The sequence below is a fragment of the Artemia sp. Qi Xiang Cuo genome, chromosome 14, assembly GCF_049724085.1.
Source record: "Artemia sp. Qi Xiang Cuo chromosome 14, ASM4972408v1, whole genome shotgun sequence".
NCBI lineage: Eukaryota > Metazoa > Arthropoda > Branchiopoda > Anostraca > Artemiidae > Artemia > Artemia sp. Qi Xiang Cuo.
In genome coordinates, this window is record NC_142807.1 from 36,330,728 (window position 1) to 36,349,972 (window position 19,245).

Genomic DNA, 19,245 nt, shown 5'->3' on the forward strand with positions numbered 1-19,245 from the left:
ATACATGTTTTCGTGTTAGACTCTGTGTGATTCTATGGTTTTTTGTCTATCTCTCTCACTATGCTTGTGTGTCTGAATGGGATGTTTGCAAGTTTTCTGTGACAGACTTTATGTGATTTTAGGTGTTTTTATCGCTCTCTCTCACTATGCCTGTGTGTCTGAGCGGGTGTTTGCTTGTCTCACATTTCTGGCTTGGTGTGACTGAATGTTTTTTTCTCTCTCTCTCTAATTGTGCCTGAGTTTTTGAGTGGATGTTTTCATGTTTTCCATGTCAGACTCTGTGTGATTTTAGGTGTTTTTGTCTCTCTCTCACTATGCCTGTGTGTCTGAGTGGATATTTGCATGTTTTGCGTGTATGACTCTGTGTGATTTAAGGTGTTTTTGACTCTCTCTCTTACTATGCCTGAGTGTCTGAGTGGGTGTTCGCATATTTCCATGTATGCCTCTGTGTGATTGTATTTTTTTTTCTCTTTCCCTCACTATGCCTGTGTGTCTGAGCGGGTGTTTGTATGTTTCCGTGTCTGACTCTGTGTGAATGTAGAGGTTTTTCTCTCTCTCTCTCTCTCTCTCTCACTATGCCTGTGTGTCTGAGCGGCAGTTTGTATGTTTTTGTGTCTGACTCTGTGTGATTGTTGGTGTTTTTTCTCTCTTACACACTATGCCTGAGTGGCTGAGTGGGTGTTTACATGTTTCCGATTCAGACTCTGTGTGATAGTAGGTGTTTTGTGTCTCTCTTTCTCACTATGCTTGACTTTCTGAGCGGATGTTTGCTTGTTTTCCATGTCTGATTTTGTGTGATTGTAGGTGTTTTTGTCTCTATCTCACTGTGTCTGTGTGTCTGAGCGGGTGTTTGCTTGTTTTCTATGTCTGACTTTTTATGATTGTAGGTGTTTTTTTCTTTCTCTTAATATGCCGTGTTTCTGAGTGGGTCTTTGCAAGTTTCTGTGTCCGACTCTGTGTGATTGTATGTGGTTCTTCATCTCTCTCTAACTATGCCTGAGTATCTGAGTGGGTGTTTATATTTTACCGTGTTAGACTCTGTGTGATTCTAGGGTTTTTTGTCTATCTCTCTCTCAGTATGCCTGTGTGTCTGAGCGGCAGTTTGTATGTTTCTGTGTCTGACTATGTGTGATTGTTGGTGTTTTTTCTCTCTTACACACTATGCCTGAGTGGCTGAGTGGGTGTTTACATGTTTCCGATTCAAACTCTGTGAGATTGTAGGTGTTTTGTGTCTCTCTTTCTCACTATGCTTGTGTGTCTGAGCGGGTGTTTGCTTGTTGTTCATGTCTGATTTTGTGTGAATGTAGGTGTTTTGTCTCTATCTCACTGTGTCTGTGTGTCTGAGCGGGTGTTTGCTTGTTTTCCATGTCTGACTTTGTATGATTGTAGGTGTTTTTTTCTTTCTCTTAATATGCCGTGTTTCTGAGTGGGTCTTTGCAAGTTTCTGTGTCTGACTCTGTGTGATTGTATGTGGTTCTTCATCTCTCTCTAACCATGCCTGAGTATCTGAGTGGGTGTTTATATTTTATCGTGTTAGACTCTGTGTGATTCTATGGTTTTTTGTCTATCTCTATCTCACACTATGCTTTCGCGTCTGAATGGTATTTTTGTAAGTTTTGTGTGACAGACTTTATGTGATTTTAGGTGTTTTTATCGCTCTCTCTCACTATGCCTGTGTGTCTGAACTGGTGTTTGCTTGTTTTCCATGTCTGACTTTGTGTGATTGAATGTTTTTTTTTCTCTCTCTCTCTCACTGTGCCTGAGTGTTTGAACAGATGTTTACATGTTTCCATGTCAGACTCTGTGTGATCATATAATTTTTTTGTCTCTCTCTCTCACTATGCTTGTGTGTCTGATTGTGGTGTTTGCATATTTTCCGGGTCTAGTTTTGTGTGATTGTAGATGTTTTTGTCTCTCTCTCTTTCACTATGCATGTGTCTGTCTGAGTGTGTGTTTGTTCGTTTTCCATGACTGACTTTGTGTGGTTGTATGTGTTTTTGTCTCTCTCTCACTATGCCTGTGTGTCTGAGAGTGGTGTTTACATGTTTCCGTGCCTGAGTCTGTGTGATTTTAGATGTTTTTGTCTCTCTCTCTCTCTCTCTCTCTCTCTCTCTCACTATGCCTGCATATCTGAGCAGGTGTTTGAATGTTACCATGTCTGACTCTGTGTGATTGTAGGTATTTTTCTCTCTCTCTCTCTCTCTCATTATTCCTGTGTGTCTGAGCGTATGTTTGCATGTTTTTCGTTTCTGACTTTGTGTAGATTATAGGTGTTTTGTCTCTCTTTCTCACTATGCCTGTGTGTCTGAGCGGATGTTTGCATATTTTCCGTGTCTGACTCTGTGTGATTGTAGGTGTTTTCGTTTCTCTCCCTCCCTATGTCTTTGTGTTCGAGCATGTGTTTTGGGTGTTTTCGTCTCTCTCCCTCTCACTCTCTCTCTCTCTCTCTCTCTCTCTCTCTCTCTCTCTCTCTCTCTCTCTTTTGCTCACACACACAATATGCCTCAGTGTCTGAGTAGGTGTTTGCATGTTTCCATGTCTGACTCTCTATGATTATAGGTGTTTTTTCTCTCTCTCACACAATGCCTGAGTGTCTGAGCAGGTGTTTGCATGTTTCCGTGTCAGACTCTGTGTGATTGTGGGGTTTTTGTCTCTCTCTCTTTCTTTCTCTCTCTCTCTACCTCTCTCACTATGCTTGTCTGTCTGAGCGGGTGTTTGCTTGTTTCCATGTCTGACTCTATGTGATTGTAGTTGTTTTTTTTATATCTCTTTCTCTCACTATTCTTGTATGTCTGAGTGGGTTTTTGCATGTTTTCCATGTCTGACTTTGTGTGATTGTAGGTGGTTTTTTCTCTCTCTCTTTAATTATGCCTGTGTGTCTGAGTGGGTCTTTGCAAGTTTCCGTGTCTGAATCTGTGTAATTGTATATGTTTTTTCTCTCTCTCTTTCACTGTACCTGAGTGTCTGAGCGGGGGATTAGATATTTCCGTGTCAGACTCTGTGGGATTGTAGGTGTTTTTTCTCTCTCTCCCTCTCTCTCTCTCATTATGCCCGTGTGTCTGAGCGAGTGTTTGCATGTTTCCTTGTCTGAATTTGTGTGATTGTAGTTTTTTAGTCTGTCTTTCTAACTATGCTGGTGTGTCTAAGCGGGTATTTGCATATTTGTGTTTCTGACTCGGTGTGATTGTAGGTGTTTTTTTTCTCTTTCTCTCTCTCTCTCTCTCATTATGCCTCTGTGTCAAATCGAGTGTTTGCATGTTTTGTTGTCTTACTTCGTGTGATTGTAGATATTCTCTCTCTCTCTCTCTCCCTCTCTCTCTCTCATTATGCCTGTGAGTCTGAACGAGTGTTTGCCTGTTTCCTTGCCTGACTCTGTGTAATTTTAGGTGCTTTTTGTATCTCTCTCTCGCTATGCTGAGGTGTCTAAACAGGTATTTGCATGTTTCCGTTTCTGACTCTGTGTGAAAGTAGGTGTTTTTCTCTCTCTCTCTCTCTCTCTCTCTCTCTATCCCTCATTATGCCTCTGTGTCTGAGTGAGTGTTTGCATATTTCCTTGTCTGACTCTGTGTGATTGTAGGCGTTTTCCGCCTCTCTCTCTCTCTCTATATATATATATATCTCTCTCTCTCTCTCGCTCTCTCTCTCTCTCTCTCTCTCTCTCTCTCTCTCTCTCTCTCTCTCTCACTATGCTGCTGTGTCTAAGCAGGTGTTTGCATATTTCCGTGTTTGACTCTGTGTCACTGTAGGCATTTTTGTCTCTCTATTTCCATATGTCTGTGTGTCCGAGAATTTGTTTGCATGTTTCCATTTCTGACTTTGTGTGATTGTAGGTGCTTTTCTCTCTCTCTCTCTCTCTCATTATTCTTGTATGTCTGAGAAAGTGTTTATAAGTTTCGTGTCTGACTCTGTTTCATTGTAGGTGTTTTTGTCTCTCTCTCTCTCTCTCTTTCACTATGCCTGTGTTGCTGAGCGATTGTTTGCATGTTTCCGTGTCTGACTCTGTGTTTATTGTAGGTGTTTTTGTCTCTCTCTCTCTCAATGCCTATGTATCTGAGTGGATGTTTTCATGTTTACCGTGTCTGACTATGTGATTGTAGCTGTTTTTGTCTCCTTTTCTCACTATGCCTGTGTGTGTCTGGGTGGGTGTTTGCATGTTTCACATCTGATTTATAAAAAATATTTGATTATTTAATTGCTCTTAGTGTTTGGTAAAATCCCTGTTAACATATTTCTAATATACATTATTTAAACCCCGCTAGTATTACCTATGTGTGAAAATTCCTTTTCTTACATCTCCGACTTTTTAATAAACATTCTAAACGTTTGACGTTTAGAATACCTATAAAATTGTAAAATCAGTTTCCTCCAACCCAAATGGAAAAATTATTAATTTAACTCTTCATGTAACCTTGTCAATCATACTCATACATATACATTTGACAATGATAACAATTAAAAATTCATAGATGAGAGGGTTAAGAAACCGGCACATTGACCCAATCTGTCAATAATCTGTAATCTGTCAATAATTTCTGTCAATGGCTAATTATATTCTAACAGAATTCAGAATCTCTTTATGTTGGTCAAATGCCTGAAAGGAACAATATCTATGTATCCTCTGTAATGCTTATTATTTCTGGACGGAGTCCAATAGTCTGCCATATAAGGGCGTAAATCGAGATGTAAATACAGGACACTACTACTTACACATTCCCGAGATTTGGCATATATGATGTTTTGACAGTAAGAACGCCCTTAGCGATTTTCATTTAGCTCTGCCATCTCCCCAAATCATAATTCAACATCCCCCTTCCCTCAAAACTCAATGGTTCAACTTTTTCAAATTGAAACTTTGATAAAGATAACTCAAAAGTTTTAGCCTGATACCCCAGGCTCTTCCTAAGACATTCCAGATAAGCCATTTTGATAATTTTGTAACACACAGCGTCTTTTGGTTTACCTTGCTACCTAAATATACATATACTAAAGTGCTATAAGAGCTTGCAGCGCAAAAACGTTTCAGTGGATCTGACACAAAGGTTTAACCCTTCCCCTCCACAACACGAGGTTTTAAGTCTTCATTCCGCACCCTCCCCCTTCCTTCCCCAAATTGTACCTAAGAATTTAAACTTCATCCCCTAAGCTGTTCTCAAGATATTACGAATAATTTGAAAACTATGGTGAACATAGCATCTTTTGATTTACTAAGCTACATGTATTGATTCCAGATTATAAACATTAGAAACTATTCAAATCTTGGCCTAGCAAATGATCCTCAAGGGCTCCTAGCTGATCGGACAACCAAGAGCAAAAATATGCACTTTTTCTATTAAAACCTACATGGGAACAATGAGTAATTAGCAGGATTTAGTATGGTTAGGTTAAGTTAGGTTAGGTTAAGTTAGGTTAGGCTAGGACAGCCGACGCCCGCGCGCGTACGTAGCCTAACCGAGCCTAACCTAACTGAACCAAACCTAACTTAATCTAACTTAACCTAACCTAATCATACCCCTAACTTTTTGCCTGTCTCTCACCTAGCCTAAGCTAACCTAAGTGAAGCGTACGTAAGCTAACCTAACCTAACTTAACCTAACATAATCTAACCTAACCTAATCTAGCCTAACCTAACCATACTCGCCAGAAAAGGTTAGGTTAACTTATCATGAGCGCTCACGATAAGATAACCTAACCTAACCTAACTTAAACATGTAGAAATGTTTATATTTATTTATTAAAATTTATTTATACCTAACCTAATCTATTGTTTTGGAGGTTAGATGAAAGAGTTTGAACGATTGTCTTTAATAATAGAACGAGTCACTCATTTTCTAATTTCAAAATTTGAGGGGTAAATCCATAAAACATAGGAGCTAAAATTTAATGTAAAATTAGAATAGAACTTTAAATTTTTCATCTCTTTGAGAAAAAACAAGAACTAAAGTGGAACCTGTTTATTTTCATGGAAAAATTAGAAGAGAACTTTGAGTTTCTTATGTCCTTGATAAATTAAGAACTAAAGAGGAAGCTTTTCTCATTTTCATTGGTAAAATTCAGAATTGAGCTAACTTTTTTATCTTCTTTAAGAAAATTTAGAAGAGAACTTGAACATTTTGCACTTCTTCGAGAAAACTCAGAATTAAAGTGATGCACCTTATCTTCGTGTCGAAGATTCAAAATCAATGTATAACTTTTCCTATCTTCTATGAAAAATTTGGAACTGAACTTTAAATTTTTCATCTCTTTGACAAAAATCGGAACTGAATTTAAGAAAATTAGAATTAAAGTGAAACTTTTTATCTTCACTGGAAAATAATCACAATCATAGTATAAATTTCCCTATCTTCTACAGAAAAATTTTGAGCTAAACTTTAATCTTTTTAGATCCTTGAGAAATTGTGAACTGAAGTTGAATGTTTTTTCATTTTAAGTGGTAAAATTCAGAACTGAGCTAACTTTTTTCTCTTCTTTAGGAAAATTCAGAAGAGAACTTGAACATGTTGCACTTATTCGAGAAACTATGAATTAAAGTGGAGTTCCTTATCTTCATGTTGAATATTCAAAATCAATATATAAATTTTTCTATTTTCTATGAAAAATTTGGAATAGAACTTTAAATTTTTCATCTCTTTGAGAAAAATCAGAACTGAATTTAAGAAAAATTATAAATAAAGTGAAAATTTTTATCTTAATGGAAAATTTTCACAATCATAGCATTACTTTTTGTATCTTTCATCTAAAAATTTAGAATATGACTTTAAAATTCTTTATTTCATTGTGGAACTTAAAACTGAAGTGGAAGATTTTTATTTTCTCTGGAGAAATTGGAATTGAAGTGTGTTCTTTGGTAAACTTCAGAAGAGAACTTGAACTTTTCTTCTCTTCGTTGAGAAAATTATAAATGGAACTAGAAATTTTTATATTACTGGAAAATATAAACAAGAATGATATTAATTTTTCTATCTTCCACCGAAAAATTTAGAATTGAACTTTAAATTTCGTTATGTCCTTGTTAAATAAAGAACTGAAGTGGAAGATTTTTATTTTCTCTGGAGAAAATAGAATTGAATTGTGTTCTGTAGTAAAAGTCAGTTGAGAACTTGAACTTTTATCCAATTCATTGAGAAAATTTGAAAACGAATTAAAACGTCTAATCGTCCGTAAAAACATTCACAAGTATAGTTTTACTCTTTCTATCTTCCAGCGAAAAATGTATAATTCAACTTGAAATTTATGTATTTATTTATGAAATAATCATCTGAGGCGGAAGATTTTTTCTTTCTATGGAGAAATTAGAATTCAATTGTTTTCTTTGGTGAAATTCAAAAGAGAAATTTAAATTTTTTATCTTCTGTGAAAAATTTGGAACTGTATTTTAAATTTTTCATCTCTTAGAGAAAATATTCACAGGTATGGTATTACTTTTTCTATCTTACACCGAAAAATTTAGAATTGAACTTTAAATTTCTTTATGTCTTTGTGAAATATAGAACTGAAGTGGAAGATTTTTATTTTATCTGGTGAAATTAGAATTGAATTGTGTGTTCTCTGGTAAAATTCAGAAGAGAACTTGAATTTTTCTCCACTTCCTTGAGAAAATTTTAAATTGAACTAGAACTTTTTATCTTCCGGGAAAATATTCACAAGTATGGTATTACTTTTTCTTGTTTCCACCGAAAAATTTAGAATTGAACTTTAAATTTCTTTATGTCTTTGTGAAATTAAGAACTGAAGTGGAAGATTTTTATTTTTCTCTGGAGAAATTAGAATTGAACTGTAAGTTCCTTAATAAAATTCAGACTTGAGTTAACTTTTCATGATCAACGTATAACTTTTTCTATCTTCTATGAAAAATTTATAACAGTCATTTAAATTTTTCCATCTTTTTGAAAAAATCTGAATTGAAATGGAAAATTTTTATTTTTTCTTGAAAAATAGAATTGATCTGTAACTTATTTCTTTTCATAGGGATAATTAGGAAAAGAACTTGAACTTTTCTTCACATCAATGAGAAAATTAGAAATAAAATGAAGCTTTTTACCTTCCAGGAAAATATTCACAATCATAGAATAACTTTTCCATCTTCATCGCTAAAATTTAGAACGTTATTTAAAAAAAATGTTATGTCTTTGAGAAAAATCTCAGAATCAGAGTGGAGCCCCTTATCTTCATAGTGACATATTCACGATCAATGTGTAACTTTTTCTATCTTCTACAAAAAATTTGGAGGAGAATTTTAAATTTATGTCTTTGGGGAAAAATCTGAACTGAAGTGGAACCTTTTTATATTATTAGGAAAAATAGAATTGATCAATAACTAATTTCTTTTTTATTGAGAAAATTCAGAATAGAGCTTGAAATTTTCTTCACTTCATTGACAAAAATTTAAAATTAAAGTAGAACTTTTTATCTTCCGGTAGAATATTCACAACTAGGGTATAACTTTTCTATCTTCTATGGAAAAATTTAGAATAGAACTTTAAATTTCTTTGTGTCTTTGTGAAATAAATAATGGAAGTGGAAGATTTTTGTTTTCTCTGGAGAAATTAGAATTGAAGTGTGTTCTTTGGTAAAATTCAGAAAAGAACTTGAACTTTTCTATGTTCTAAGAATAATTTGGAACAGTATTTTAAATTTTTTCATCTCTTTGCGAAAAATCTGAACTGAAGTGGAACCTTTTTACATTATTTGGAAAAAACTGAATTGATCAATAACTAATTTCTTTTTCATTGAGAATTCAGACTAGAACTTGAACTTTTCTTCATTTCATTGAGAAAATTTAAAATTAAATTAGAACTTTTTATGTTCCGGGAAAATATTTACAGTTATGGCGTAGCTTTTTCCATGTTTTACGTAAAATTTTCAAATATAACTTTAAATTTAGTTTTGTCTTTGTGAAATTCAGAAATGAAGTGGAAGATTTGTATTGTCTCTGAAGAACATAAAATTGAACTCTAAGTTCTGTATTAAAATTCAGAAGAAAACTTGAACTTTCTATCTTCTATGAAAAATTTGGAACAGTATTTTAAATTTTTTCATCTCTTTGAGAAAAATCTGAACTGAAGTGGAATCTTGCATGATATTGTGGCGTGCAAAAAAGTTGTAAAGTAAAGTTGTGGTGAAAAGGATGGGTACTTTAACTTGTAAAATAGGTTTAGGAAAGATATTAAGAAAAGAACTTGTTCTGAAATGCCTTTTGAAAAGTATTGCTTGGTGTTGGGGCATTCAAAAAGCAGTGAAGTATAGTTCTGGGTGAAAAAGATGGGTACTTCAACTTGTAAAATGGGTTTAGGAGGGACATTAAGAAAAAAAGTTGTAAAGTAAAGTTGTGGTGAAAAGGATGGGTACTTCAACTTGTAAAATGGATTTAGGAAGGACATTAAGAAAGGAACTGGTTCTGAAATGCCTTTTGAAACGTATTGTTAGGTGTTGGGGCATTCAAAAGCTGTAAAGTAAAGTTGTGGGTGAAAAGGATGGGTACTTCAACCTGTAAAATGGGTTTAGGAGGGACATTAAGAAAAGACCTTGTTCTGAAATGTCTTTTGAAAAGTATTGCTTGGTGTTGTGGTATTCAAAAGCAGTAAAGTAAAGTTGCGGGTGAAAAGTATGGGAACTTCAACTTGTAAAATGGGTTTAGGAAGGACATTAAGAAAATAACTTGTTCTGAAATGCCATTTGAAAAGTATTGCTTGGTGTTGGAGCATTCAAAAAAGTAGTATAGTAAAGTTGTGGTGAAAATGATGGGTACTTCAACTTGTAAAATGGGTTTAGGAGGGACATTAAGAAAGTTTCAGACAACAAACACCTATGAGGGACTAAGAATCCTAGCTCTGAAAAGTCTAAAAAGCAAACTACAAATCCCAAATCATAATTTTCTGACAGCACACACCTATGAAAGGCTAAGAAACCTAGCTCAGAAAAGTCAAAAATAGCAAATTAACCATCCCAAATCATATGTTACAGACAAAACATACCTATTAAAGGCTAACAAATCCAGCTCAGAAAAGTGAAAAATACCAACCCACCCATCCCACATTAGGTGTTTCTGAGAACACACATAAAAAAAAGGCTATGAAATCTAGCTTATAAAATCCCGAAATAGGAATTTACATTTCCCAAATCATACGTTTCAGACAACATTCACCTACGAAATACTATGAAACCTTAGCTCAGAAAATCCTGAAATAGCAAATTTCACACCTCAAATCATAAGTTTCAGACAACACACACCTACGAAATACTAGTAAACCTTAGCTCAGAAAATCCTGAAATAGCAAACTACTCATCCCAAACTATAGGTTTCAGACAACAAACACCTATGAGGGACTATGAATCCTAGCTCTGAAAAGTCCAAAAAGCAAACTACAAATCCCAAATCATAGGTTTCAGACAACACACACCAACGAAAGACTAAGAACCTTATATCCCAAATCATAGGTTTCAGTCAACACACACCAACAAAAGACTAAGAAATCTAACTTAGAAAAGCCCGAAATAGTAATTTACATATTACAAATCATAAGTTTCAGACAACATTCACCTACTAAATACTATATAACATTAGCTAAAACGGGTCTGAAATAGCAACTTAGGCATCTCAAGTCATAAGTTTCAGACAACACAAACCTATGAAACACTAAGAAAACTTAGCTCAGAGAAGCCTGAAATAGCATACTACTGACCCCAAACTATAGGTTTCAGACAAGACACACCTATGAGGCACTAAGAATCCTAGCTCTGAAAAGTCCAAAAAGCAAAAGTAAACATCTCAAATCATAGGTTTCATACAACAAACACCAACTATTTACTAAGAAATCTATCTTAGAAATGCCCGAAATAGTAATTTACATATCCCAAATCATAAGTTTCAGTCAACACACACCTACGAAAGGATAAGAAATCCAGCTGTGAAAAGTCCAAAAGCAAACTACTTATCCCAAACTATAGGTTTCAGACAACAAACACCTATGAAATGCTAAGAAATCTAGCTCAGAAAAGTCAAAAATAGTAATTGACATATCCCAAATCATAAGTTTCTGACAACACACACCTATGAAAGTCTAAGAAACCTAGCTATGAAAATTCAAAAATAGCAAACTACTCATTCCAAACTATAGGTTTGAGACAACAAACACCTATGAGGGACTAAGAAATCTAGCTCAGAAAAGCCCGAAATAGTAATTTACATATCCCAAATCATAATTTTCTGACAACATTCACATAAGATATACTAGTAAAGCCTAGCTCATAGAAGTCTGAAATAGCAAACTACTCATCCCAAACTAGAAGTTTCAGACAACAAACACCTATGAGGGACTAAGAAATCTAGCTCAGAAAAGCCCGAAATAGTAATTTACATATCCCAAATCATAATTTTCTGACAACATTCACCTACGATATACTAGGAAAGCCTAGCTCATAAAAGTCTGAAATAGCAAACTACTCATCCCAAACTAGAAGTTTCAAACACCAAATACCAATGAGAGACTAAGAATTCTGGCTCTGAAGTGTCCAAATAGCAGACTACATATCCCAAATCATAATCTTCTGAGAGTACATATCTATGATTTTCTAAAAGACCCATATCATACTGTTACATATCATAGACCACCCATCCCAAATTTGAGTCAATATACAACAAATCCCAAGGAGTGTACAAGAACCTCAGCACAGGCCCGTCAAAATAGCTACCCATACCCTCCAAATCCTATGTTTTAGACAACATCCATAAATGAACAACGGGGCCCGGGGATAGTTGTTGGGGGTCAAGGGGGCCGGGTGGGAGCCCTGGGACCCATTGGGGACCGGGGGGGTCCTTTTGTTTGGGGGTATGGGTATCGGAGGCCTTTGGGTCGGGGTAGGGCGATCGGGGTCCTTTGGGGTTGGGGTATAGGACCTCACGACACTGTTCAAATAGAACTTGTTTACTATATCGACTACGCTCAATACCTCTTCTAAAACCTTTTCTAAAATCATCTTTTAAAATGTCTCTAACTGTTTCGCCGAAATAATTCCCTAAAATGTCTAAAACCGTTTCACCCAAATAATCCCCTAAAAGTATTCTCAGCGTGTTCCTTTTGTTTTTGGCATCTCTGTGCATTCACATTTCAAATTTCTAGGAAACCCTTTCCTACGTTAATATCTTCATCTCATAAATTTTCCTAGCTACACTATTAAGGTTTCGTTAGAATATCAATTTATCTCTCCGACTTAAAGCTCAGTGAAGCCGTATTTAAAAATAGAATTTCTATCTCTTTAGCCTCCTGCATAATTTCAAGATTACAGTTGATGTCATTTCTAACCCATGAAAGGAAACATCAACAATGCCTTATTTAAAACTAGAACGTAAATTTTTCTCTCTCGCCTAAATACAGTTTATCCCTCCAGCCTAACATTAAAGAAACCATAACGTATTCTAATCCAATTTTCGTGACTAAATATATTTCCCCGCTGAGAATGTAAATCAATTTCTCAGGTTAGGTTAGCCTAAAGATCAAAGAAGCCATGATTGTTTCTTAATTCCCCTTTCGTGGACCAATAATTCCCCCACCGATTATGTAAATCAATTTCTCAAGTTAGGTTAGCCAAACAATCTCATAACATTCGCGTCAAGCATATACATTCTCACTGACAACGAACCATAAAACATGAACATAAATTGCTGTTGACATCCATAAATGTGAGGAAGTTCCTGTTTTTTCATTCTCACTGACAACAAACCGTAAAAACATGCATAAATTGCTTTTGATATCGATCAAAGTGAGAAAGTTCCTGTTTTTTCATTCTCACTGACAAAAACATAAAATAGACATAAATTGATGTTGACATCCATGAAAAACATCAAATAAATCGACCAACACACATAACCGTCCTTAAAAACATCCATAAAAGTGAGAAAATTCATGTTTTTTCAAGTGAGAAAATTCCTGTTTTTTCATTCTCACGGACAAAACCATAAACCACGTGGTCATCGTGGGGCTGGTACCCCCCTTTCTACTATCGAATGTGTTTGGGGAAAAGAGGATATTATGGAGGGGTGAGGGGCTTTTTTCTCTCCATCACGTTTGACTCTTAAGATGGAACTAGAACTACGCATTTTCAATCAAATGAGCCTTCTCTAAAGTTCACAAGACCACCTCTTCATAAAAACCTTACATCATCCCGGGGCATAGCTTAAAACCCTTACCCCTATACTCAGGGGGGTTATGTCAACCCCAAAGACCGTGTTATGAGATAATTGAACTATTTTTGAACCAATGGCTATCTTAAAATTTCTATTGGATGCATTTGGGGAAAATATGACGTGGGGGGGTATAGCTACCCCCCGATAAATTTGACTCTTAAAATGGCTCTTCAACTTCCGATTTCCAATTCAATGAGCCCCCTTCCGAAGTTTATACGACCATCGTTTCAATAAAAACCTTAAATACCGTCGGGACATACCTTACAACCTTTGCCCTGAGGACTATGAGGGGGTTCTCATCCTCAAAGACATCATTTCTGGACTTTTAAACTACGTCAAGCAAAATAACTATCTGAACATTTTGACTGGAAGTGTTTGGGGAAGAAATGGGCGTGGGGGGGGGGGGGGTTGTTGATTGCCCTACAATCACTTTTGACTATTAAAGAGGGCACCAGCCCTTTCAATTACCAACCGACTGAGCCCTTTTCGAAGTTTCAACGAAAACAAATGGCCATCTTAAAATTTCCGGACCTTTAAACTACGCTGAAAAAAATGGCTATCTCAAAATTGTGATTGGATGTGTTTGGGGAAGTTATTGACGTGGAGGAGGAGGAGCTGGTTGCCCTCCATGAGCTATTTTTGAAGTTCCTATGACATTTCTTTCTATGTCTAAGTGCCCTGGTCTAAAAAACAAAACAATGTATTGTGCCCACATCGCTCTTTACTTAGGCAGCTATGATATTTTGTCCTGAGGTTTCAATTATACAGCACTGGAAGTGCCGATTAGACCAGGTAAGCCCCCCCTAAAATCTAGCCTATGGGCACCCGTGGGCATGAGGCATATTTGACTGTTAAATTAACCGTCAAAACTCATTTAAGTTGATAAGTAATAGATGGCAATCTTGTAGGTTAGAAATTTGTTTGGGTCCAGGCGGATTTTGTGACGTCACACTGCCGCAGCGTAATCCCTCACACTTGTAGAGAAATCATAACTAAACAATTGCGCTACGATTTCTTTACGCTCACGTAATTATTTCATATTTAAAGAGTCTTAATCAAACCATAGAGTAAAGTATTCTTTACTCTGTGGTTAAACACTTCTAACACAAGTCTTGTAGGATTAAACAATTTTCAATTAAAAACCTGCTTTACAAGAAAATGCATCTACATTAGTCCCCCCCCCCATCCCCTTTAGTGCAATGTTGTGTCTGGTAAATAATATCTATTGATTTTTGTGTAAGCTTGTGCGAATCACAACGAGGTCCAAATAAGAACCAATACACGATAAGAGGGTCTTAATGTGAATTTAGTGGTCGGTATTATCGAATTGCTTCATTCGATTTCATCATTACACCTGTCATACGTAAACACGGCTCTCCTTGAGAAATTTGAAATTAGTGCCATAAAATCACTAGTAACTGACGTGTATTACACCAAGAGGGATAGTTCAAGTTGAGGCAATTTCATGAAAATACCACCATTCTTTAGGTGATGTAAATCGGTTTTGAAGGCCCTACAATTATTTTATAATTTTTGTCTTGATTAAGTCACATGACACCTGGCGGCGGTATCTCCCTCCAACAAAGAGTGTGCCTCTGACACCCTCTGCCACAGAGGGCACCCTTTGCTCAAGACAGCCCCTATCACTCGGTGCCCTACGCGACCGGTTTCAATGATTACCCCAAGAGCCACCCCAGGGGCTACAGGGTGGGCAGGTAAAGGGCATGGGAAGGAGGCTGACTGTCTTCCAATCAAATTTGCCTTGAAAATGGCATCAGAAATTTCGCTTTCCCTGCAAAAGAGCCCTCTCAAAGTTCTTAATTCCGTGTCTTCCCTACGAGGGTGGTTTGCAAAATTTCCGACCTTACAATGATACCCATCATTTATTTTAATTTTTCTTATTTTTTTTTATTTATTTACCGAGTCTCCTTGTAATTCTAAAAACTTCCATCAGCGATTCATACTCCCATCCTTTCAACCGATCAAAATAGTATTCGGGAGCAGAATTTTTAGCTAAGTGAACAGAAGAAGTTTCTTGGGGCACGGTCTGGTGATTGAGGTAAAATAGTCAAGCAGTTCAAACCGTAATTCGTGGAAATTTCACCATGGCAACCAATGAGGTGTGAAATGGTGCATTGTCTTGGCAAAATAGGATTTCGTTTTTCACAGTTCCTCCTTTTAGCTTATCATCTAATTACGTGTAATATACTTCCGTAATGGTTTTCCTTTTTTGAAGAAAATTGATGGTTTTCCTTTTTTGAGGTAACTAATCGGCACCAAAGCTCAGATTTATTTCACCTAAATTGCACCAACAAAGCGTTTGAAATGTTGATTTGAACACCTTTTTGATCGAACGACAGCAAAAGCGAAACCCAACGCACAGACAATTTTCTCATGCCTAAGCCTTGGTTAATATATGAAAAACGCGTTCTTTAGACATTTTCATAGCCTCTACAACCCCCCTCGTTTTAATTCGGTGATGCAAAAGTACCATTTAGTGAACATTAGCCATGGTATTGTCAGTGGTTGCATTTTCTAAACGTCTCAAAAGTTCATTATGTCCTAAGCTCTTACGCTGACGTTTAAACCCGGCAGCCCATTTCACCGTTCACCGCATGTCACGTGTAAAAAAAAATTGTTTTATGACGGCTCAATAATCGATTTTATCGATTTTCACAAAAACACTCACATTGGCTTACTCAAACGTTTGTCAAATAACAACTGCGCGTCAAAATGGGTGAAACTTTGGTGAGTATTCGTGAAAAGAGACATAACTACATTCCCTGATTTTTGTTGATGGGGACTATCATCTTCACGATAAGGCCAAAAACATTTCTGACATGTACTGTACTAATCTTAGATTTTTCTAATCCTCCTCAAATGCTCAGGAAACACTGAAAATTTGGATATGTAACAAAACGTAAAAATAGAGTTCGGGTGTACTTACAAATTCCTTTACTTCATAGAGACATTAAAAAAAAAAAAACCTTAAAGGGACAAAACTTAGCCTAAAATTAATGAGAAAAGCTGTATACACTTACTTTAATAGAAGTTTCTAAAGGTTGTTCAAAGATGCAACTAAAATTCCCATTGTAAATATAATTTGAATTCTTTTCTATTTTTTGACTGATCTCGTCCAACGCAATTTTTGCGGAGTTGATAAGCGTTAATCTTGAACTATTGTCAGATCCAGGCTTCAAAATATTTAGAAAATGCTGGTGAAGTCTTTGATCCTTCTAGAAAAGTAAAAGAAACAACATCATGTAAAAAATAATATAGAAATTAAAATGAAATGAGTAGGGTATCGTGTGAATAACTAATGCACAAGGGAAAATAACTTATTTTCATTTTTTCTCTGAAAAAAAAAAAAATGAATCCCATCTATGTTTAGCATTTGACCTTAAAATCGCTTAAATTCGTGTAAGTTCATTAGGATTTTTTTAAGAATTCAAATAAGAAGATTGTGCAATCATCACATTGTTTAGCTGAATGATTTTGATTACTTCTGTTCCCATAGTTTTTATTTGCTTACGCTTGTTAGGAGAATTACGCGTTTCCTTATCACATAGCATTGAGGATCTACTAACCTTGCTCCGTTTATGCTGAATGATGTGCTGCGAGCTATTCAGAGAGTAGCCCGTCTGTAATTTATTAGGCTCAACTACTGATTCTTCTTCTTCTTCTATTTCACAGCAGGCTGATTCGACCCCGTTATTCCAGTTTCTACTTGTTCTTCTTTTGCGAGCAGATAATCGAGTGGCTTTTCGAAAGACAAAATTCAACCATTTTAGTTGACGTTCTTTGACTGTGAAAGTAACGTGTCTCTAAATGACTGACAATTGTCGAGTTTGCGTCATAGCTTTGCTGTCACGTTAAAGCATTATGGGAATTTTTACTAGGAATCATGCTTTCAACCCTTCTCATGCAAATCGACATACAAACTTATTGGCTTGACATATATACCTGTAAGCTCTTGGGTCAAGGAGGCCCAAGTGCAGAAAGTAAAACAATTATTTTCGAAAAAGGGCCAAAAACAATTTTCCGAAACGAAGAAAATTTATATCCTTAAGTACTTGGGCTAAGGGATCCCAAATACAAAAATGAAAAAAAAAGGTTTGGGAAAGGGTCCCAAGAAAGGAGACCCGGAAAAAACCAAAACACTTTTTTTATCAACTTGAAACGTATATTCTTAATGCTTTAGGCATGTCAATGCGTAAAAAAATGAAAAAAAGGGGTAAGTTTTTGCTGACAGTAGGACCAAAATAGGGTGAGACTGTTTTTTCCCCTAACAGCTTGAAACTTTCATTTGTTAGTACCTGGGCCAAGGGAACCCTAATACATAAAAATAAAATTTAGTTTGCGGCATTGACCCTTCGAAAATGAACAAAAATGGGGCCCAAATAAGGGTAAAAATTTTTTCTAAACAGCTTGTAGCTTACATTGGTAAGTATTTGGGCCAAGAAGAAATCTAACGCTCAAAAATGCTGTTAGGTTAGACCACGAGCTCCAGAAAATGGGTAAAATTTGTTCCAGACGAATTGCATCTTACATCAGCAAGTTTCTAGGACAAATCGGTGCATGGGCGTCATAAAATGAGGCATAAAAAAGTATTCTTTTTTAGCCGTTTTGATACTTCTGAACGAAGGTGCCACAAGCTAGAAAACGAATAAAATACCACTACACTGGCAAAGGGGCCCAAAAAGGACATTTTTTTAGAGCCGCTTTGAATTTACACCTGAAGTCCCTCAGCTAAGGGAACTTTATTGCAGAAAAAGGGTGCTTGCATAGATACCACCTGGGAAAAGGTCATAAGTTTTTCGGTTGGTCTTAAAACTATCCGCAGGTCCTTGAACAAAAGGGATTCGAAAAAAAAAATATTGATTCCCTTCAAAATATAGCCCAAAATAGGGTAAAAAACTTTTTTCCGAAGAGGTGAGAATCCGCATTCATAAGTACAAGGGTAAACAGATTCTTAGACTGAGGGAACGGGCCCCCGTAAAGTGGGTCAAAAAAAAATATATTCCAGTAAATTTGAAACTTCTAAATCGTAGTTTTGGGGCCTATTGAATCCAGGAGATAGGACGTGACAAAGAGTAAAGTTTTTTTCAGTTTAGAAAGATCTATATTTGCAAGGGAACCCTAATGGACAGAAAAATATCGAAAAAATGAGTTCACCCGAAAATGGGTGGAATAGTTTTTTTTCTGTTCTGGCCAGGATCATACCTACCAAAAGAAGCTACTGGAATGTTTTGAGTATCCCATGTAGAAAGACTAATAGACATCTAGAAAGGGGCTCATTAACTTGATGTGCCTTGTTGGCTGAAAAATTACCTCCAAGTCTCTGAGGCAAGTAATCCCCATTGAAGAAAACCAAATTTTGGCTACAAATGAATTTTTTCATCCCTTATCGGAATAAAATGTAGAAGGAATGGAAATAGGGACTTATAGATATCAGCTATGAAAATAATTGAAAAAATGGCCGTATTGACTTTTGACATAAAAAACTGGACTGAAATTTTTGTTTTTTTCCTTATGGTCTAAAATTACGGCATTTTGACCAAATATTTGGTTCTTTGGCTAATACCGCAGAAAATAATGTATATTAAAAGAATGTATTTCACTAATATTATTCGAGCCTCATCAAAGATAGCGAAAGATCTATAAAATTGTTGGATTGCAAATATGAGGCTAATAGAGGTCCAAGATTCAAGTGCACGATTTAGCTTAACGTTCAAATTTCACTAAACTCTTTATTGGGCAATTTATGAGATTATCAATTACAGCATGATGCTAATATTGCATCTTAGTAGTCCCAAACCGTTGTGTGGCTACTATAGCAAAAACTAATCCAACCATGAGTAGTGCTGCCATGTGTCAAATGCTCATTATCATGAATCGTTGATATTTAAAAAACGTGTTAGCCTGCTTAAATATTATTGCTATATCAAAAGACTGTACTGACAAAAAATACCAACAGAAATTATAATGCGAAGAGAAATTTAAAATATAAAACAAGGATAAATTAGCTGACAAAAGATATCGAACCTAAAAGAGCATACTGTGAA

At 35.9% G+C, this 19,245-nt stretch overlaps 1 protein-coding gene across 1 annotated transcript in view; it reads right to left on the minus strand.

The window, feature by feature from the left end:
- Nucleotides 1-19,245, minus strand: part of LOC148944415 (uncharacterized) — a 217,785-nt gene that overhangs the window by 46,245 nt on the left and 152,295 nt on the right. Inside the window, exon 6 of the mRNA XM_089099923.1 lies at nt 16,222-16,416. Coding sequence (XP_088956049.1) covers nt 16,222-16,416 — 195 coding nt within the window. The remainder of the gene's footprint in view (nt 1-16,221; nt 16,417-19,245) is intronic.